At 51.4% G+C, this 20575-nt stretch overlaps 8 protein-coding genes across 8 annotated transcripts; 5 read left to right on the top strand and 3 right to left on the bottom strand.

Moving 5' to 3' along the window:
* Positions 1-19: 19 nt before the first annotated feature.
* IAQ61_011846 (uncharacterized protein) lies at positions 20-286 on the bottom strand (the record flags this gene model as incomplete). The annotated part of the gene is made up of 1 exon (XM_066099373.1): positions 20-286. One exon carries the CDS (start codon positions 284-286, stop codon positions 20-22), a length of 267 nt encoding a protein of 88 aa, XP_065950892.1.
* A 1001-nt stretch (positions 287-1287) lies between these two features.
* IAQ61_011845 (uncharacterized protein) lies at positions 1288-3163 on the bottom strand (the record flags this gene model as incomplete). The annotated part of the gene is made up of 2 exons (XM_003844372.2): positions 1288-2798; positions 2902-3163. 2 exons carry the CDS (start codon positions 3161-3163, stop codon positions 1288-1290), a joined length of 1773 nt encoding a protein of 590 aa, XP_003844420.2.
* Positions 3164-3741: 578 nt separating this feature from the next.
* Positions 3742-6513, top strand: IAQ61_011844 (uncharacterized protein). The gene is made up of 5 exons (XM_003844371.2): positions 3742-4003; positions 4069-4135; positions 4259-4611; positions 4663-5902; positions 5969-6513. The coding sequence occupies exons 1-5, from the start codon at positions 3948-3950 to the stop codon at positions 6164-6166; spliced, it is 1914 nt and encodes a 637-aa protein (XP_003844419.1). The 5' UTR covers positions 3742-3947; the 3' UTR covers positions 6167-6513.
* A 905-nt stretch (positions 6514-7418) lies between these two features.
* On the top strand, positions 7419-10178 carry IAQ61_011843 (uncharacterized protein; the record flags this gene model as incomplete). The annotated part of the gene is made up of 4 exons (XM_003844369.2): positions 7419-7584; positions 7798-8080; positions 8336-8792; positions 8842-10178. The coding sequence occupies exons 1-4, from the start codon at positions 7427-7429 to the stop codon at positions 10176-10178; spliced, it is 2235 nt and encodes a 744-aa protein (XP_003844417.2). The 5' UTR covers positions 7419-7426.
* A 909-nt stretch (positions 10179-11087) lies between these two features.
* IAQ61_011842 (uncharacterized protein) lies at positions 11088-13015 on the top strand (the record flags this gene model as incomplete). The annotated part of the gene is made up of 3 exons (XM_003844368.2): positions 11088-11909; positions 11957-12385; positions 12432-13015. The coding sequence occupies exons 1-3, from the start codon at positions 11291-11293 to the stop codon at positions 13013-13015; spliced, it is 1632 nt and encodes a 543-aa protein (XP_003844416.1). The 5' UTR covers positions 11088-11290.
* Positions 13016-13461: 446 nt separating this feature from the next.
* Positions 13462-15791, top strand: IAQ61_011841 (uncharacterized protein; the record flags this gene model as incomplete). The annotated part of the gene is made up of 4 exons (XM_066099372.1): positions 13462-13543; positions 13599-14293; positions 14356-14727; positions 14789-15791. 4 exons carry the CDS (start codon positions 13462-13464, stop codon positions 15179-15181), a joined length of 1542 nt encoding a protein of 513 aa, XP_065950891.1. The 3' UTR covers positions 15182-15791.
* A 491-nt stretch (positions 15792-16282) lies between these two features.
* On the top strand, positions 16283-18487 carry IAQ61_011840 (uncharacterized protein; the record flags this gene model as incomplete). Its single annotated transcript, XM_066099371.1, has 4 exons — positions 16283-16921; positions 16977-17169; positions 17261-17662; positions 17766-18487. The coding sequence occupies 4 exons, from the start codon at positions 16283-16285 to the stop codon at positions 18485-18487; spliced, it is 1956 nt and encodes a 651-aa protein (XP_065950890.1).
* Positions 18488-18688: 201 nt separating this feature from the next.
* IAQ61_011839 (uncharacterized protein) lies at positions 18689-20471 on the bottom strand (the record flags this gene model as incomplete). The annotated part of the gene is made up of 6 exons (XM_003844365.2): positions 18689-18784; positions 18839-18962; positions 19023-19638; positions 19690-19838; positions 19890-20196; positions 20267-20471. 6 exons carry the CDS (start codon positions 20469-20471, stop codon positions 18689-18691), a joined length of 1497 nt encoding a protein of 498 aa, XP_003844413.2.
* Positions 20472-20575: the final 104 nt, after the last annotated feature.

The raw sequence follows: 20575 nt of genomic DNA, 5'->3' as shown, positions 1-20575 counted from the left end.
GACGCCGGGCCATCTCTTTTCACTCCTCTTGTCGCTTTCTGCCCCTTCCAGCCCTCCCATGTCCATCCATGACCCTTTCTGCACCCATACCGGTACATGCCCGCAACCCACCACTACCCACTTCACCACTACTCACTTCACCACTACTCACTTCACCACTACTCACTTCACCACTACTCACTTCACCACTGACCACTATCCATGTAGCCACTAACCCATTGCCCAACGGCAACGCTAGGCCAGTCACGTGCACATGACAGCCACCCAACCGTAACAAAGTACCCATAACTGTGCTATACACACACTACCCTGCCCCAATACACACCATCCCCATCCCCATCCCCATCCCCATCCCACAGCAACCCCTCCCCCCAAAAGCGTCCCAGGCAACAACGGCCCGGTCGCTACCCAGTACCCTGGCGCGCCTGCTTGTAAGACATCGAGTTCAGCGTTTCAGCGCGCTGCCGGTTGGACCCAAACCCCCCGTCCCCTCGCTTCTGAAACGTGCAGGTATTGCGGCATCAGGGAGGGGAGAGAAGCCTTTTTCCATAGCTGGGGTGGTCTTGTTGGATTGGGTTTGATACGTAAAATGTAGATATTGCCATGTACTCCTACGGCATCGGTATCGGTATCGGTATCGGTATCGGGATCGGGATCGGGATCGGTAGGTATCGCTATGGGTAACTTTCGAATCCAGGGCTGCACGTTTTGGTTGCAGATAGGTAGACATCCAACAACAGCCCCATCCTACAGTACCTGCAAACCCTTCCCCACTCTCGGTCGGCTTCTTGTGGCGCGCAATTCTTTTTGGTTTTGTTGTGCCAGTATGCGCCACACATTATAGATTGGCTTCGATTCTTCATCATCGTGCACAGAGCAGGCACAGTTTCTCGACCTCGTATACCCTCTACCATCTCGACACGTGCGAACAACCCTGACCAGACACCACTGCAAAGAATCGCAAAAAGGAAAAAAATAGGCTCGCGTTCTGTTTCACGCCCCCCTCGGCTCCTTCTCACCGTGCTAGGGACACCGTATTCATGGGGGTTTCAACTCTGTTTGGGCATCCTCTTCACTGACGAATACAACACACATCCCTGGACCGAGTTCCATTTCGCGCGCTAAGCCCGTGATTCGAGAGTCTACACAAACTACCTACCTATCTGGTTACTATATGGTCCCCCTTTTCCGTCAAAGAAAAAAAAATCCGTAAACCGTTGCCAGATGCTATCGTCCGTGTGCAGACAACAATGCCAGTCCTCGTGGAATACTAACCTCCCTCTTTCATCAATCAACACCCCAGACACCTAGCACATCTCGCCCACTACCTTCTTGCTGCCTATTCTTGCGCTCCTGAAGCTTCTTCACTCTCCGCACCGACATGCCAACACCCAGGGGCCCCAAGATTGTGCACAGCACAATAGACCAGGTCACGACAAGGAAAATGTCCGATGGTTCATCTGCTGACGCAACCCCTGAGGCCGAGAAGATGCCATTTGACTCAGCAACGCCCGATATCAGGAAGCCTATTTCACCCCGGGCACACATTGCGAGTGCTAGTATAAGCGGTGGATGGAGTGAGACGGGCTTGGGTGGGCTCGGTGAGCTACGAGCTTCCAGGCTGGCTCCACTCGTCAAAGTAGGATTCGTCGCACTTTGTGGATTCGATGGAGCTCCCCGTGCGCTTCTCCCCCACAAGTGCGGGATCGATGGGAACTTTACTTTTGCGAGTGATCGGCTCAGGGTCCCCTTGCCTGGCATGACTGAAAATCTAACAAGCCACAGACCGCATGCCAACTTTGCAAATGCCATCAGGACGGCGTAGACAATACCTCTCCACACAATAGGCCCGTTGAACATGCGGGTGATGGGTATAGAGAAGCCAATGGAGGCGAAGAACAGTGGCTGTAGGATCTTGGATACTGACGGGTGGTAATAACGCTGATAAATGGCCGAGCCAGTCGTGTCCTGCTCATGGAGCTGAGCGTTGGGCACATGATCATGTTGGGCTGTCTCCGTAGTGTGACTGCTGTTGTGATTGGCCTCGCTCGCAGCAGCCGTGACAGCGCTCTCCATAGGTACATCGGTCTTGGATTGTGAACCTGTCGGCTCGCGGATAGCTTCAGCACCAGGCCCTGTCTTCTTCACATCGGCTGCGGTGGGCGAAAGCTTTCGAACAGGAGAAGGTGGATGGGGCAACTCCGAGTCCCACCAGCTGATGCTGGCTCCGGCAAGATAGGCGGCGAAAAGACCAGAGGTACCAGCATATGTTGCAGCCGTGACAAGTCCAATCAATAAGAGAGTGTGATGGAAGAAGACAGTCTGTGGCTTCAGCAGGAGAAGGCTGAGTGTCGTGGATGGATGCTCTTCGCGGTACTTGTTTAGCCAGAATGTGATGGGTCTGGCGATGCATAGGCACACGAGAGGCACGGCCGTGGCGAAAGCAACTGAGACAAGCACTGGGCGGACGGCAGTGACCCAGCTGAAGTCGTCGCCCCCCAGATTGGAGATGACTTGGACCATGACCAATCCGACGACATCGTCCATCATGGCAGCGCTGGCGAGGACCACACCGAGCCGAGAAGTGGAGAGTCCACTAGAGCCCAGGACGGTGAAAGTGGTGCCAAGACTGGTCGAGCATAGTGCAGCACCTGCAGCGAATGCTTGCAGAGGGGTCGCGTCCAGGAGCTCCTGCAGGGTGTAGGACAGGCCAATGGGGACGGCGATGCCAGTAAGAGCGACAGCAGAAGATAGGAGTAGGTTGGCTTTGAGGGATTGGAACGAGGTATGTAGCCCACCTGATTCATGTTACTCTTGTCACGATGCATTGGGCTGAAGCAAGCAGCAAGCAGCAAGCAGCCATGACAATGACGTCACTGTTTGTTCCGAGTGTGAGCGAACCTTGATAGACCAATACAAGCAGGCCGAGATAACCGAATTGAACCATGGTCTCTTCGAGGCTTGCAGAGAGCCATTTGGCGCCAGGGGATCCCCAGGCAATGCCAATCAGGACCTGGCCCAACAGACCACAGTACAGGACACGGTCAAGGGCAGAGTTGATGACATTGAGCAATAGGAGAAAGGAGGTGAGGACAAGAATCGGCACAATCCGAGGCTCATGATAGGGCAGCGAGACTGCAGTCTGATATGAAGGGCCAGCCATCAGGAACAGGAACAGGAACAGGAATAGGAATAGGAAACGAGACAGAAGGGGAAAGGGAAGGGAAGGGAAAGGGAAGGGAAAGGAAAGGGAAGGGAAAGGGAAGGGAAAGGGAAGGGAAAGGGAAAAAGCAGGGGACGAGGAAAGGGCGGGCCAATGATAGCAGGGGAAAAGGTCGACTTGGGCAGGAAATGGCTGGCTGGTTGCCCCTTTGAGCACAAGGTGGACAAAGTCTACTACGGTACCTACTCTACTACCGGTACGCAGCCCAAAGCAGGTGGCAAGTGATGGGTAGTCGGGTTTCGCATATGCGCAGAAACCTTCTTGTGCCGGCAGTTGTCTTCTTTCCAGCCATTGTTGATGGCTAACCAAGAAGACAGAAATAATAGTAAATTCCAGTGCGAAGAAGAAAGTGGGTGACTTGCACATCTCTTTCTCCTTGGGCCAACCTTGGAACGCCCCCCAGCCTAGAGTTAGGTAGTCCAGGGCATCTCCCAACCCAGGCAAGCGTGGGGCCAGCCGAGCGCCCGCCCGCCGCCAGCCAGGCCTGGGTTCCGCCCAGCTAAGCTATTGATTGTTTTGGCCCCGTACAAACATCCGAACATCGAACATTGAACATGGAACATTGAACATCGAAAACAACTTGGAACGATACGATAGCAGACCACCCCGTGACCAGCACACTCCCCCAGCACACACCCACCCACGTCCACACCTGATCACGCCTATTTCTATCCGCATGCCGTTTTGTTGCCAGTGCCTCTGATGCACCACCACCACCCTCAGAATGGCGCCACTTGAGCAACAATGGGTCAAGGTCCAGCAAAAGACCTTCACCAAATGGTGCGCATTGTACCTTTCTTTTGGCCGTCCGCCCGCTCACATGGCTAATCGCAATACCACTGCAGGCTGAACAGCAAGCTTAAGAGCCGAGTACTTCAGATCAACGACCTCATCACAGATCTCTCCGACGGCGTATGTGCCCCTCCTCCCTCCTCCCTTCCTCCCGCCCGCTCTCTTCCAGGGTCCACCCCCCCCCCCAACTCACTCACGCGCGCAATCCCAGATCCCAAGCCCAGGCCTACTAACAGACGCCAGATCATACTCATCCACCTCCTCGAAATCCTCAGCAACGAATCGCTCGGCCGCTATGCCTCCCGCCCCAAACTGCGCGTCCAGAGATTCGAGAATGTCAACAAGTCGCTCGACTACATTCGAAGCAGAGGCATCCAGCTGACCAACACGGGTGCAGAGGATGTCGTAGATGGCAACAGCAAGATCATCCTGGGCCTCATATGGACTCTGATTCTGCGCTTCACCATCAGTGACATCAACGAGGAGGGTCTGAGTGCAAAGGAGGGTCTCCTACTATGGTGTCAAAGAAAGACAGCTTGCTATGATGAAGTCGAGGTTCGCGACTTCTCCACCAGCTGGAACGATGGACTGGCATTGTGGGTACTATCCTTGATGGAGGGGGGCATGGAAAGCTAACCTTCCCGCAGTTGCGCTCTCCTCGATATCCATCGCCCTGACCTCATCGACTACGACAGCCTCGACAAGAGCGACCACCGTGGAAACATGCAGCTAGCCTTTGACATTGCTACCAAGGAAATCGGCATCCCAGACCTGCTCGATGTAGAGGATGTATGCGACGTTGCGAAACCCGACGAGCGCTCTCTCATGACTTATATCGCCTACTGGTTCCACGCCTTCTCGCATATGGAACGTGTCGAAAATGCGGGTCGCCGCGTAGAGAAGTTCGTGGCCAACATGCAAGGGGCGTGGCAAATGCAAAACGACTTTGAGCGACGCATGCGTGCGCTTCTCGAGCAGATTGCACAGCAACAGAAGCAATGGGAGGAGGCCCAATTCGACGGGACGTACGCCGACGCTAGGAACCAGGCCACAGAGTTTACAGCATGGAAGCGCAAGAACAAGCGGACATGGGTTGCTGAGAAGTCGGATCTGGTGGGCTTGCTAGGTAACATCAGGACAAAGCTGGCCACATACCGTCTACGACCTTATGATCCGCCTGCAGAACTCAGTCTGGAAGCACTGGATTTGGCATGGACAGGACTGATGAAAGCCGAGCGGCAGCGATCTCAAGTCATCAACGAAACGATACGAGACATTAAGAACGCACTACGGAAATCGTTCGCAGACAAGGCGAACGACTTTGCGCTTGCACTGAATACATTATCAACGTCCATATCGGCTCTAGAAGGCGACGTAGAGGATCAACTGGAACATACAAAGGAGATTAGCAAGTCGCTCCAGCCCCTGGACGAATATCTGACTCTTATTGCCTCGATTGACGAGCAGTGTGCCGAGGCCAACATCGAGGAGAATGACTTTACCACGTACACATACGACGAACTAGAGTACGAGCTAGGTCTCGTGCGCAATTCCGTGTCGAAGAAACTGGCCTTCTTGGAGAACCAAATGGTGGCACGCAACATGACCAATCTCACGCCCATACAACTGGAAGAATTCGAATCCGTTTTCCGACACTTCGATCGCGATGTATCCAATTCGTTGGCGGAACTGGAATTTTCAGCTGCATTGGCCAGTTTGGGTCTTGTTTATGACGAGGAAGAGATGCACGATCGATTCCGAGAAACTAGTGGTGGCAAGGATTATGTGACTTTTGAACAGTTTATCCGCTTCATGGTGGACGAGACAGAGGACCAAAACACTGCAGAGCAGGTGTTTGAGTCGTTCAAGGAGGTTGCCGACGGCAAGGTAAGTTTGCTGTCTCCTTTGCTCGTCGAATTCCCCACAAGATTGCTGTACTCACATGACTACTAGCCATACGTTACTGAACTCGATTTACGGCATTCGCTGGTACCTGACGAGGTCATTGACGACCTGATAGCTCAAATGCCAGAACACAAAGGTCCTGATATGCAGGAAGATCGCGATATCCCCAAATTCGACTACATCACCTATATGCAACGGTACATGGGCATCGACGCTGGCAACGGCAACCACGTCAACGGCGAGTAGGACGCGTCGAATCCATGGTACGCCAGAGCCCTCCTCACTCCTGCATTCGTGTAGGTTTTGTGGGGGTTGGGAAAACTGCCTCTCCCTCTCCCTTCCTCCCTCTAAACTTCAACTAATTAGCCCTGTTTCTTGTTTCAACCCCTTTCCCCGCCCTTTTTTCTCTCCATGCATAGCAGTGCTGCTTTGGCGTCACCTTCTTCTATCTTCTCGCCCCTTTCCGCCCTTTGTTGGATAAATTTGGTTTTGTTTTTAGCGCAAGGGGAGAAATGGGTTTGGGATATGTGGGCATCGGATCGGCTTAATTGGAGTATGCTGAGATTTCGCCTTTTTTTATTCTTTGGGGTGGGGGAAGTTGGGGGATATTATAGGGGAGGGGGGGGGGGAGTGTCCTTTTGTGTAGACTGCTAGGCTATAGGACTCGACGGTTGTTGGGGTCGGGGAAGTTGGATGTAATGAGATGGGGTTGGTGTGGGGTTTAGTGTGTTGGAGGGGTGATGTGAGTGCTGTGGAAAGAGGAGGATAAGTCTGGTGTTTTTATACTCTGATGTGAATTCACCTCCTCTTCTTGCAGAATCTCATCTCCGCGCCCCGTCCACCCACTTGTCTAAATCTCTAAACTCCCCTCAACTCAAACTCATCCTCCTAATAGTAAACATTATCCCGCCCAACCCATCACACCCTTGAGAAGACCATACAATGCGAGTCTAGATACACACCACAGCCCACATTTTTCCTTCCGCGTGTCGCTGGGGAAAAGGATCAGACACCTCAACTCATGGGCAACTCTACCTCGCTCATCGCCAGAAACACGATATTCTTTCTCCGTTTGCGTGAGTCGGCGAGTAGTGCAAGGGGAATACTTAATGACACGGTATCTGTACATCTGCGCGCGTAGATCTCGTGTGAGATGCAATGGGCGGGGGTTAGATACCGTACCCATGCGCGCCGACAAAAGTTTGCGGGTACCTGGGTGTGGGAAAATGTGTGGTCTGTGAAAGAGGTATGATTGGGAATGCATGCATGCGACGTGAAACTTGAAACGGCAAGAGTTGGGTACCGTACGTGCGGGCGGTATTTTTGGTGCTTATGTGCAGGGTAGGGGTGGTGCGGGATTCGTGGATCCAGGAGGGCAGGGCTTCGGGCGTTTGCTCACAGCAGCGTAGAGTACGGTATGGTATCTAACTTGATCAATGGACCTGGCCTATGGCTAGTCTTGGATTTGCTATGCATGCATGCATATACCATAATCCAGCGACCTGCATGTCTTTGACGAGTTTGACGTTTCGAAAGATGCAGCGTGTTTCGCTTTGGTATGCGGGGTGGTGTAGTGGGGCTATTTTCAGAGCGCGGGCAGATTGGCGAGGCCCTTGGACGGGTACCGTACTGCTGTGGTTTGGAGATGAGAGCTGGTTCGATATGTCTGTAGGTATCTATGTTGAGAGGGCGCGGTTTGGCGGCTGACGCGGCTGAAGGAGAGGGGGGAAGTCAATGTCACCGGCGGTAGGTAGTTCACTTGTAGAGAAGTCGATTCAGGGTCCAGCACTACTACCTGATGAATGAACAATCCCCCCCCCCCGGCTTCCATGGAATTCCCAGTACCTAGGTAAACCCAGTCTGTCCTGACAACCCAGATCTACACTCATATCCACTCCTCAAGCTCTCGTCAGACGACTTTTCCCCCGCGAACCCTTTTTTCGGAACAGCGCCTACCGTGCCTATCAGGTGCTAAACGTGGCTCGATGGAGGCATATCGACGTACCTTTTTCTTGTCAGACTATCTGCAACAGCGCCGTTGGCCGACCAAAATGGATTTCTCATCTCACCTCGCCTTACTCTTCCTGCAGTAGTGGATTTTGGCTCCGATTTGAGGAATGGCTGTTGCTAATTTGGCTTTTCTGGGTGGAGTTGATATATGTCTATACTTCTGATGGCGAGAATAAACAATTGTTTTGCTCGTCTTCAATCTTCGGTTTTCTTTCTTTCTGTCCCTTTTGTTTTTAACGTGCCATATATCTTCCTGTTGTCTTATTTTCTCTTGTTCTCTTGCGGCTTTTCTCCTCTTTCACTTCATATGTTTAGCTTTGATTTCTCTGTTTCCCAAAGAAAGCAGGAAGTAGAACTCACACGCAGCGTTAATTCATTCTTCATTCTTCTTTCTCACAAGTCGAGATTTGCACAAATATGGACGCTGATCGACGACTCGCAAAAGCTCTAGAGTCGGCAGCTGATGCACTACAACACTTGTCCATATCGCCAGACTACGGTTGTCTTGATTGCACACACATCGACAGGCTACTCAGCCGAGTTATAGACCTTCCCACAGAAGGCAATCAGAGAAACAGTCGTAGAAACTTACTGGTCATTCGCCGGTGGATGGTGACTGAAGGGCCTAGTGTCGTGTTACTAGAAATTCTCGGACAGTTATATTGGCGATTGGGAGAGCTCAACAGCAAACAACTTGAAAGGTTCAAAAACTCCCTCCGGCAGCAACAATCCTACTTATCCATGGTACATAACACGAATGCAACAACCTTGGTTCTTCAGCGCATCAAACATATCCAAAGATCGAAAGCCGATGCATGTCATGACTTCCTTTGTGAGCTCTCGGGCTCCACAGAGGCGCGAGGTATGCGACCGGCAATGATGAAGGAGATCACCCAAGCTAATTAAGCCAGTCGAGCCTCATGCAGTCGACGCTGAGGAACTACAAACCAACTCCAGCAGTCCTTTTACCTCTTCCTCAGTCAGATCAGGTTGTAGCACTTCCTCACAAGACTCTAACCCTACAGGCCTAATAAAATCTTGGCCCTCGGGTCTCCATCTTCATCACCCAGAAAACCTGGAGCAGATTCTAATCGACTTCTACGTCAATGCGATATGTCCCGGTCGGACAGTTGCGGCGCAGTCAAACGTGTACGTGACTTTGCTGCAGAAATTGAACACATGCTTGAGCATTCGCTTTGCCATCCTGAGCCTAGCCGCTGTTTACATTCGCGATTTCCGTCCTGGCGAGTATGATTTGTACCACCAAGCCGAGCTGTATTACTCTTCCCGAGCCATAAGCGCACTCGCGGCGCAAATTCGCACTAGGGAGGACTATGAGGGAGCTCTTGCTACCAGCATGTTACTGATGCATCAGGGGGCTCTCAATCAAGAGGACTCGCCGCTATGCTGGTCGTGCCATGCCAACATATTCGATGCCATTCCCTCTGGACTGTTTGATCAGCATTCGGACACAGCGATGTTCATCCGCACTCAAATCATTCTAGCTCGTTCAGCACAGACTTCCTCTCAACTACAAGCAGCCTCCCTCCATTCCTTTGAAAGGTCAAACTGGCTTGTAGATGTGGTACCGAAAGAGTCGCAAAGAATATGTGGAATACTCGGAGTATCCCCTGAGCTTGTATTCCTTATTTCGTCGATCAACGCCATTGCGACCAGCACCAGTACCCCCGAGAGTTTCTCGCGAGCTCAAAGAATAGAGTCGAAGCTGAAGGAGTTGGAGCAATGGACTCTGGAACATCAAGGCCCACGGGAGGAAATATTGCTTGCTACAGCTGAGTGCTTCCGCCTCGCAACCTTGCTATACCTCCAATGCCGTATTTACGGGCGAGTCAGCCAATATTGCCAAGTAGCGCTCCGACTAATTTCGTTCAGGTATACTCGATTCCATCCCTCCATTCTCCGGCTCTCAGATGCTCTACAATCACTGCTTTTGTCCCTTCCAGTCAAAGGTAGCCTCTACACCGCAATCTACCCCATTTGGCCGCTGTTCATTGCGACTGTCACCACAAACTCAGACCGACGGGATCGTCTCTATCAACGAGTCGTACCTATCCGTGAGGGAGACAAGGGCACATTATCACCAGTGCTGAAACGTGTGAGCGGTCTGCGTGTCTGGCTGGCAAAACAGGAAGCATCATGTCAGATGCGGGAAGACTGGTGGAGTGAACTACTGCACGCTAACAGCAGTACGGTTGTGCTAGGATCGAACATGCTCTGCCTGGGGTAGGTAGCATGGCTGCACCAACTGTGGTTAGAATTGTGCTGGGAAAGAGGGAGGAGAGTACGGTAGATTGGCTATCGTTTCTTGTTCCAGGTGGCTTAGTTCACCCAGTCTGTCCTCGGTGTTGTTTCGGAGTTCCGGATACCAATCACATGAGTAGGAATGGCCAGCTGCAGTCATGTTGCTTTGGCAACATTCCGCAGATGCCATCTCCACTTCGTTTATACTGCAGCTGCGATCAAAGCCCCGTTTGACCGCACATCAGTGGGTCATTCGAACGAGATGTGCTTCTTTCGACTGTAGAACATGCAACCGTCAAGACATGAACATGCACTTTGTACCTAAGGACCCACACTGGCCAGAATACTTTACCTGTTCCCATGTTCATAAGATTACAGATGATATAGAGGATGAATTGTAGAGTGTAGGGGTAGGTATTGAGTTCACTTAGACACCTGCGTGGGGTAACAGGGGTGATTAAAAACCTACTGTACCATATCTACCATTTACGTACCTAGATCTGTACTTGGACCTTCCTGGATTACCGGTACCGTACCTACCAATGAACGAGGCTTGTCCCGAGGCGGAGACTCGTCTGCTTGTCAGAAGATCGCCTGGTGGATACGGTTGAGAACCTCCTGGGCGCATGGGCACTCGAGCACGTTCTCACCGGTGGATTCACATCTATGGACAAACCGGACATCGACGGTTACTCGCTGTGCGGGCGGTTACCCGTCTATATATCTCTTTTTCTTGGCGCTGTCTGTGTTCGTTCTCGGATTGGATTGCTGCAAGCGGATCGGCCACTTTTGAAGTTCCGCATGCCGAACTTCTATGCACTTCCGCGCTATTGTAACAAGACATATATATTCGTGTCTAAATCCTGGGATGCAGACGAAGTGTTGGGAACCCTACCGGCAGATGGCATATAGCGACCCTCGTGTGGCCTAATACATCTCTTGTTGCACGACTACTGCTCCTTTACCAAGTCCCAACCCCCAGAAGACATTACGATAATTTGGTGACCCAGTTAGAGAGGATCCAGGCTACTGTATCGATTGTGCATCTTGCACCGACAGAACAAATCAATCACAAGTCGAAAGCTTTGCGGCCAAATCATGGATAGAGACAATGGCTCCCCTGTGTTGAAGGATGAAACCAATGTATCCGACCCCGCCTCATCAGGCATCACACTAGACCAGGGCGCTCACGCTCAGGATTCCTCTACGAACCCCAAGGATGGCATGGATCTTGAAATGGCAAAAACACTGTCCTATGTCGAGCAAATGTCCTTCTTTCGTGAGTTCTTCTTCGTTGGCCTGCTCTGCTCGGCACAGTTCGTGGCACAATTTGCTCTGACGAGCACGATTAACATCATAAATGTCATCGGCGATGAGCTCGGTATAACGAATCTTGGTATCTTGTCCTGGCTGGTGGCGGGCTACTCTCTCACCATGGGCACATTTATCCTTTTGTCGGGGCGATGCGGAGATTTGGTCGGCTACAAGAACATGATCATATTCGGTTTCGCATGGTTCGCTATCTGGAATGTCGTGGCTGGATGCGCCGTATATGCCGATGGGCAAGGCAAGCAGGTGCTCTTCATTTTTGCAAGAGTGATTGGCGGTATTGGACCCGCCATCTTATTGCCGAATGCATTGGGTTTGCTGGGCGCAACATACAAGGAAGGGTTGCGGAAAGACATGGTCTTCTCGATATTTGGGGCTTGCGCACCATGTAAGTTACATACGCCATCAAGGAAGAAAAGGATTAACCGTTTGCAGGCGGCGGTGTATTCGGCGGCACAATGAGTGGACTTTGGTCGTTGGTCTGGTGGCCTTGGACTTTCTGGACTTTTGGAATCGGACTGCTCGCGCTGGCCATTCTCTCAGCTTTCATCCTCCCGACAGTACCGATACGAGAAGAACTACGTGGAATTTCTTTCAAGCAGAAGCTGGAAGAGTTGGATATGCTAGGTGCCACGGTGGGCATTACGGCAATGATTCTGTTCAACTTTGCCTGGAACCAGGCCCCCGGCTTTGGCTGGGAGCACCCTTACGTCTACGTGCTGTTGCTCATCGGCATCCTTCTATTCCCGGTCTTCTTCTGGATCGAGCTGAAAGTTTCTTCGAAGCCGCTTATCCCCTTTGACGCACTCAAAACTGACGTGATCTTCGTCCTGATCTGCGAGTGCTGCGGATGGGCAGCATTTGGTAAGTAGAGCATCCCAAATGTTGGGACACGATGCTAACGAAACAGGTATCTGGATCTACTACATCATCCAATTTTTCCAGCGGCTCCGCTACGCCACTCCTCTACTCTCCATGGCCTACATGAGCCCTCTAGTAGTCGCTGGTATCATTGCAGCTCTCACCACAGGTATGGTCTTATCGCGTATCGGTCCCGCGTGGGTCATGGTCATTAGCATGCTCGCCTTCTTGACCGGTAGTATTATTACAGCCACCATGCCCGTCGACCAAAGCTATTGGGCGCAATCGTTCGTCGCCACTTTGATCATTCCGTTCGGCATGGACATGTCCTTCCCCGCAGGCAACTTGATTATGAGCAATGCGGTCAAGAAGGAACATCAAGGCATGGCTGCGAGTTTGGTCAACACGGTCATCAACTATTCCATCAGCATAGGTGTCGGTATTGCAGGCACAGTGGAGGTCAATACCAACAACGGTGGGCTAACGCACGCCGACGAGCTTGTGGGATACCGAAATGCCTTGCATCTTGCGATCGGACTGAGCGCACTCGGCGTTTTCACCAGTCTGCGGTTCCTGCTCAAGGTGTACCTGCGTGATAGACGGACCCAACCTGCACAAAACCAGGAGAAGTAGGGCAAACGTTAGTCGGTGCACGGGTTGAGATACCCCAAAGAAGAAGAATCTTAATGACTGAATGGCCATGGCCATCTTGACTTCCTCAGACTGGAACTGATGCCAGCTTGGTGAAGCAGCTGCCCGTGTTACGTCATCACACAGTAACTTGACGTACCTCTGCCGTAGTTACCGTGCCGGTACCCTGAGTCGATGTTTGCTGCGTGTTCTCTACACTTTGTTCATGGCAAGCCTTTTCAATCTTCGCGCGACCTGCTACGGAAACCAGTACAGTGAGTGGTTGATGGCCAGATCCAACTGAACACTTGGCGCACCCGTCGAAGACGAGACTGCCCCCAGGTGTGACGACCACGAGGCACGTGATTCTCCTCTCCTGGTGCCAGACATCGGCCTCGGCCGCATTTCCCGTCTCCAACTTTGCTTCCCCACACAGCCCCAAGACGGCCATGGCGGCCACCGATATGCCAGCCATCTTCCGACTTCCGGAAGAGCTTCTTATGCTTGTCGCTTCACATCTTTCTGATTCTGGTAACATAAAGTCCCATGCGTGAAGCAAAGCGCATCTTTTGATTGAAGTCAATAGGCACGCCTCAGCACCTCAAGAATTTCTCTCTGGTCTCACGCAAGTTCCGACCCGCAGCTCAAGAAACACTTCACACTTTTGCGAATCTCTCGGTGTCATGTGGTTGTCACCCCAAGGTCAACGCCGCGTTGAGGCTATTACGCACTCTTTTCAACCGTCCTGATCTAGCCTGCAAGGTGCGCCTGTTGCGATTCAGGACAGCACGCAAAGACATCTCCCAGCTCTACAAGAGTCAAGATTTTGAGTTGGCATCATTGCGCGACCGTTCCTTGTTAAGATTACAAGAATTGGGCTACGGAAAGAGTCACCCATGGTGGCGCTCGATTGAAAATACGATCGAATCTGCTTTTGGAGGACTGTTGCTCCTACAGCTCCCAAATCTCGTCCGTTTGGACTTTTGTGTCAAGGATCACCATCGAGGGCCACCTTCAAGCGAGTGCGTTACCGGTTTATTCGGTAGCACGTGTCCGCCAGCCTCATTGGCATATGGATGGAGAGGCATCAAACATCTAACACTGGGCGACACGCAAATGCTCAAATGCGGTCTTGAGCTTCCCAGCCTCACTAGCTTAGATTTGAAAACAGTTTCGATAGGCACCGTCCTCCGCTTAAATGGTCCTGGCTGCCTGCAGGGCACTGAACGACTGCGCAAGCTTGCGATGACCTGTTCCATCCAGTTCGCGGACCGTCCTCTAGTAAGTGCTTTTCTTGTCAGCAAGAGTTTTGAATATATGTACTGAAGTCCCTACATGTAGAGAAGGCCGACATTCAACTCAGCAATATGTTCGATGCACTTGGCTGTCAGCAATTAACCGAGCTCACAATCCTGCTGATCAATGACGGATACCACCTGGATGATGAGCTTGGTACGCAATTAGAGACCGGTTATTTTATGGACCAATTGTGCAGCGTCGAGCAGACTTTAGAAAGCCTGAGTATCACTTTTGAGCCGTGGGATGATGAAGGCGAGCTAGAGTGGGTGCTGGAGATGTGCATCGAGCCTAAAGAGTCGCTGAAACACTTCACTGCATTAAAGCGATTGACGATACCCCAAGAATTTCTATTCGTCTCCTCTTCTTTGCACCTTGGTCAATTGCCTGCTCCTCCAGGCAAGTCATGCAAACCGAGGGTAAGTTCCATGCAGATGATCTCCATGCCACATGTGCTGATGATAGCACTTTACACTCCAGGGTCTCCCGGAAAAACTAGAATACCTGGAAATAACACACCCTTATGAAGAAGTTTTGGAATGGGCGACCGGATTTCTAGACTTCTCGACCAATATCAGCCGCGAACTCCCTTCCTTTTCGAAGATGGTACTTTCATGCAGACTCGACGTTGGAATGTCCTCCGATTTCTTTACCACATACGTGGAAAAGGTTTGGTGGAGATTGTGGGTTGAATGTGGAATTGACACTTTCGTCGGTGAGATAGGAGGGATCAGCTCGAGCCTTGCCGCGCTTTATGATGGAAGCATATCCGAAAGGTACGATACTGAAGGAGACATCTGGACCGACGAAAACAGCGATGACGAGGACGAGGAAGACGAAGAAATGCCGGATTTGATCGACCCCATGGATTGACTGCATTGTCTTGACTTGATCGAGCCCTTCACATGCAGGAAACATCGATTGATCCCGTGTTCTAAGGATACTGGCCTCCAGACAGCACCAACGAAGACATATTCGTTACTCACTGTGCTTCAAAACGCCACACATATGACTTGAACGGACGCTTATTGGCCAGGATGACTACGTACCTGCAGCCTTGACAGACGTCCCGCACCCCACCATCACGTTTAGGCGTCTTACACCTTTCATGCACTTTTTATCGAAATCGAATCCTGCTTATCCTAAGAGTTCGACGCCCTTGTTCCCGGACTACTATGTAAGGCCCGCGTGCCTGGCTTATGCACTTGGCGCTCGCGTGGCCAATACCAGGACTGGAGTCATCTTACATGCAATAAATGTTCAAAACGCCACACGATCCGCAACCTACTCGTGACCAGCTGCTGTAAGCTCGGTAACAGAGTAGCAGACACCTTGAGCCTGGTCTCTGGATGACTACCATGCGCAGTCATATGGTGAAGCATACTGCTAAGACTTTTCTCATGTAAAAAATGATCGCATATAGCATATGTAAGGCAGTAATACGTCTCATAACCTTATCCACGAGAGCATGAACAAATAAAAGAAGCAAACTTAGAACGAATCGAACGCCTATGCATCCTGTTAGATGACATTCTGGGCCTTCCAGATGAGGACAACCTAAGGCTGCGCCTATCCGTAGTAGATCATTGTTCCCATGATCAAAGCATTGCGTTCCAGGCTCGCGAAGGAGCATTTCTGCATGCTTTTCAATAACTATCAAGCCTCCAAAACCTCGTTTCCAGACCTTATGTCGATGAACTTCTATGAAATGCTTATCGTACATGGGAAATGTTGCCTTTGGGCTTGCATATGATCACTAGACTTGTGCAGGTTGGAGCAACGCCATTATCTACAAAGACTCCGCGGGATCACGACGGTAGGTTCTCAAATCTCGAAGGCGTCTCTAAGAGAACAGTGTCGATATCCTGGTATAAGTATGAGTCCCCAAGACAAACTCAAGTCTGCTAAAGCACCTGAGTTCAGATCTTCGTCGATCACTCAATTTCTTCCAAGTCCTCCGTTTTCTTCATTATCATGTACTTTTTTAGAATTCTTTTGTTGTTCGCAAGCGTCACCTTTGCTGCAAATGTTGCCTTGAGCCGGACTGGCTGGACTGCCACGGCCAACAGTTTCCAAATTGGCAATGAACCGACCAAGGCCTTGGACAATGATCCAAACACATTCTGGCACTCCAAGTACTCGCCCGCCCCCATTGCTCCTTTGCCCCACTGGATTGTGGTGGACATGAAAGCTACATACAACGTCCAAGCAATCAGCATCCAACCGCGGCCCGCAGCCAATACCAACGGCAGAGTCGGAGGCCACAAGGTTGAAGTCAGTACAGACAATTCGAATTGGCAGCTCGCTGCTCTCGGAACTTACAACAACGATGCCGCCGTCAAGAAGACGACTTTTGTTACAAGGCCAGCCCGCTACGTGAGAATCACGGCTACGAAGGAGGCAGAGGGTGCAAGTGATTCCTCCATCGCCATAGCAGACATCAACATTTTCCAAGACACGGCTGCATACGCGGCTCCCATTGCAGGCAAAGGGCTATGGGAGAAGACGGTCGACTTCCCTCTCGTACCCGCAGCGGTATCCCTCCTGCCCAATGGCAAGGTGCTCATCTGGTCCGCCTATGCCAAAGATGATTTCGGAGGAGCCAGGGGTTTGGCAAGTGCTTAGATCCGCGGTGTGATGAGAGCCATGTGGCTGACTAGATACACAGACGCAAACGGGCATGTACGATCCCGTCTCGGGAGAATCCAGTCAACTCGAGGTGTCGCATACATATCACGACATGTTTTGCCCCGGCATCTCGCTCGACTTTAACGGCAGAGTTGTTGTGACTGGAGGGAGTAATGCGGCCAAGACGAGTATATATGATTATGCAAGTAATGCGTGGACGGGGGGTTCTGATAGTAAGTTAGTGAACTACGCGCTATCCTTTCGACATGTAATCCTGGTTCCTAGCATGTTGGTAGCAAACATTGACGCTGTACCATTTCCCAGTGAAGATACAACGAGGATACCAATCCACCACCACATGTTCCGACGGCCGCATATTCAACATTGGCGGCTCCTGGAGCGGCGGAACAGGTGGCAAGAACGGCGAGATATACAACCCAGCCAGCAACACATGGACTCTGCTCCCCGGTGCTCTGGTCAGCCCCATGCTCACCCAAGATAGAGGTGGTATCTGGCGTGCTGACAATCATGCCTGGCTGTTTGGGTGGAAGAATCAGACGGTGTTTCAAGCTGGGCCTTCGATTGCCATGAACTGGTACGATACTGTTGGAAGTGGTAGCACGACTGGTGCTGGAAACCGGTTGAACGATATGGATTCTATGAATGGTATCTCGGTCATGTACGATGCCGTCGCTGGTAAGATCCTGACTGCTGGCGGAGCAACGGGTAAGATGGTTCCAGTTCACAAAACATACCCGCCCTTCGACTCTTAGGATACCCCTATTGCACATACACATACACATATATATACTAACATACCGGCACCCAGACTACGAAAACGACCCCGCCCACCCAAACGCCCACATCATCACCCTCAACACCCCCAAAACCTCCCCCCCAGTCCAAAAAACCCAATCCATGACCCACGCCCGCAGTTTCGCCAACGCCGTCGTCCTCCCCGACGGCACCGTCCTCGTCACCGGCGGCCAGGCCTTTGCCAAACCCTTCACAGACGACGCTTCTGCCATGGAGCCTGAGCTCTGGAGCCCAAGCACAGGAACCTGGACGCGACTGAACCCCATGACCATCCCGCGCAACTACCACTCCGTTGCCATCCTCCTGCCCGACGCCACCGTGTTTAATGGCGGCGGCGGTCTCTGTGGTACTTGTACCATGTACGGCGGTACACCGGCGTCGAATCACTTTGACGCGGAGATTTTCGTGCCCCCGTACCTGTTGAATGCTGATGGGACGAGGCGGAGTCGTCCTGTGATTACTCGGGTTGCGGCGACGGTTAGGCTGGGCGCTTCGCTGGGTGTGGAGACGAGTGTGGCTGTGGTGGGGTTTGCGTTGGTGAGGTTCGGGTCGGCGACGCATACGGTGAATACGGATCAGAGGCGGATTGCGTTGGTCATGGGGGGAAGTGGGAATAGTTATAGTGTGACGATTCCGGGGGACGCGGGGGTTGCGTTGCCCGGGTTTTGGTTGTTGTTTGCTATGGATGCGAGTGGGACGCCGAGTGTGGGCAAGGTTGTCAAGGTTACGTTGTAGGAAGGTTGGACTGTGCAGTCTGGAAGAGGACTCTGCTCAGGTTTTTTGGTTGTAAATTGAAGGACATGTCGCATTTTTTACTTGGGTACTACAGATTGCGGGAACATGTATATGCGACTTTATTCTTGGTTTGTCGCAAGATTGACCATGCAGTATGTCAACAAGTAACATGGTGTACAAGAGCTTTGCTTAGCACATGAATCAATCACTCTTACTACGACAACTCGACGTCGCCTCTGGGGCTATCAGGTCGTCATCATCAGAGACGTCGCTCAATTTTCGCGATCTTCTGTCCAGCTGAGCATGCCGTTAGCAATACATATCATCAATCTATCAACAGATACAACTTACCCACTGCACAGCAGCGGTTGCACCAAAAAATGCAAACACAACGACAATCATCGTTATATATCCTTTCTTCCAGTACGGTGCATCAGTCGCCGGGTAGAATGCGATGCCCCAGAAGGTGTAAAGTCTGAGTTTCGGCCAATTGTTAGCAGAGCTCGTGCTTGTGAGTCAAAAGACATGGACTTACATGGATTGTACCATACTCATAACGTAAAGAATGACTGATCTAGAAGCATCATCACCGCCACGCTGACAGATGACGCTCGCCCAGCCGTATATAATGGGATTCACGATATACGAAGTACCCGACAGGTAGAAGGCGAAGAACACCCCGGCAGTTGGCAAGGTAGGTACCAGGAGCATGATGGCCACGATAAGTTGTAGTATTCCAGCGAGTGCAACCATTGGTATACGCTGGTTCGTAATGTCAATGACGTACCCAGCGCCTATGTTTGACACGATAGAGACAGCTTGAATTCCAAGTGGGTATGTTGTCGTTGCGTGGGGTGGAAACTGTTCGATATGGTCCCTCATCCAGAGAAGAAAGAGGCCTTGCAGAACGATTGCTTCGAGGGCGCAGCCGATCATGGAGTACGCGGTAAGAACGTAGAAGTCAGGGTTGGCAAAAAGCCGCTTGACAAGTGACTTGATGCTGATGTCGTGGCCCCAGTCCTTTTTGGGTGGTAGTCGGTCGAGGGCGAGTTGAATCTCTTCCTTGCTGAGGTAGGGCGCGGTGGTCGACTCAGGCAGGTTGGGAAAGAAGGCCAGCCCAAAAATGCCAAATGGGATTCCCATAGCACCATCTTCGGTTGTTCAGTAACTCAGTATAAGACTGGGAGGTTCGCAAGTCTTACTGATAATAAAGACCCATTGCCATCCCTTTAGTGAGGTTTGATTGTGCAGACTCTGATTCATCGCCGTCATCATCACTCCAGCAAACATGCTCCCAATTTGACCAATTGCGGTAAAAATTGCAGTTCGCTTTGCAATCTCCGATGGCTTGCTGGGAATCATGAGTAACCATTCAGTCAAAACTTTCGCATATCACACTTACTACCAAGACCCAAGGATGTAAATCGTACCGCTATACAAGCTTGCTTCGAAGAAGCCCTGAAAGAAACGAACCACAGCAAGCTGCTCGTACGTCTTACACGCGGCTGAGCACATGGTCAAGCCAGACCACACAATCAATGTGAAGGGCAGCCAAAAGCGCGGAGACAACTTCTGGATGATAAGTGCATGTGGTATTTGCCCGACACAGCTACCCGCCGTGAACATGGATAGCAGGATGCTGTACTCATTGCCCTTGAGACCCAGCGACTCCTTCAATCCAGAGACATAGGCATTAGCAAATGCACTACCTAAGAAACAGTCAGATTAGTTCCACAGCTTCGCAAAAAAAGCCTTGTTTGGAGGTCAGATAAGACAAACGGTCAAGGTAATTGAAAAAGTACGCAGCGCAGCAGTACACCAGGATGAAGCAGTCCAGCTTGCGCACCAGACGCGTTTCTGCGCTCGTCATCGCGATCTGAGAAGAAGTGGTAGTATCTTTCCATGATGTGTAGGGACTCTCGACGGGGTTTTCTTCTCTACTGAAGTGCATGGCGGGTATGCCCAGACGTGAGGAGTGGAGCATTTCATGAGAAAGTTGCCCTGCTTGGGGGGGCTAGCGAGCCAATGATGCCACGTCTTTTGCTAAGCGGGTTACCATTTTGTCGTTGCAGGGTGAAGCGTGATTCG

The sequence above is a fragment of the Plenodomus lingam genome, assembly GCF_022343315.1.
Source record: "Plenodomus lingam strain CAN1 chromosome Unknown scaffold_20, whole genome shotgun sequence".
NCBI lineage: Eukaryota > Fungi > Ascomycota > Dothideomycetes > Pleosporales > Leptosphaeriaceae > Plenodomus > Plenodomus lingam.
The sequence above is the reverse complement of the archived record's forward strand: the minus strand, read 5'-3'. Positions and strand labels throughout refer to the sequence as shown.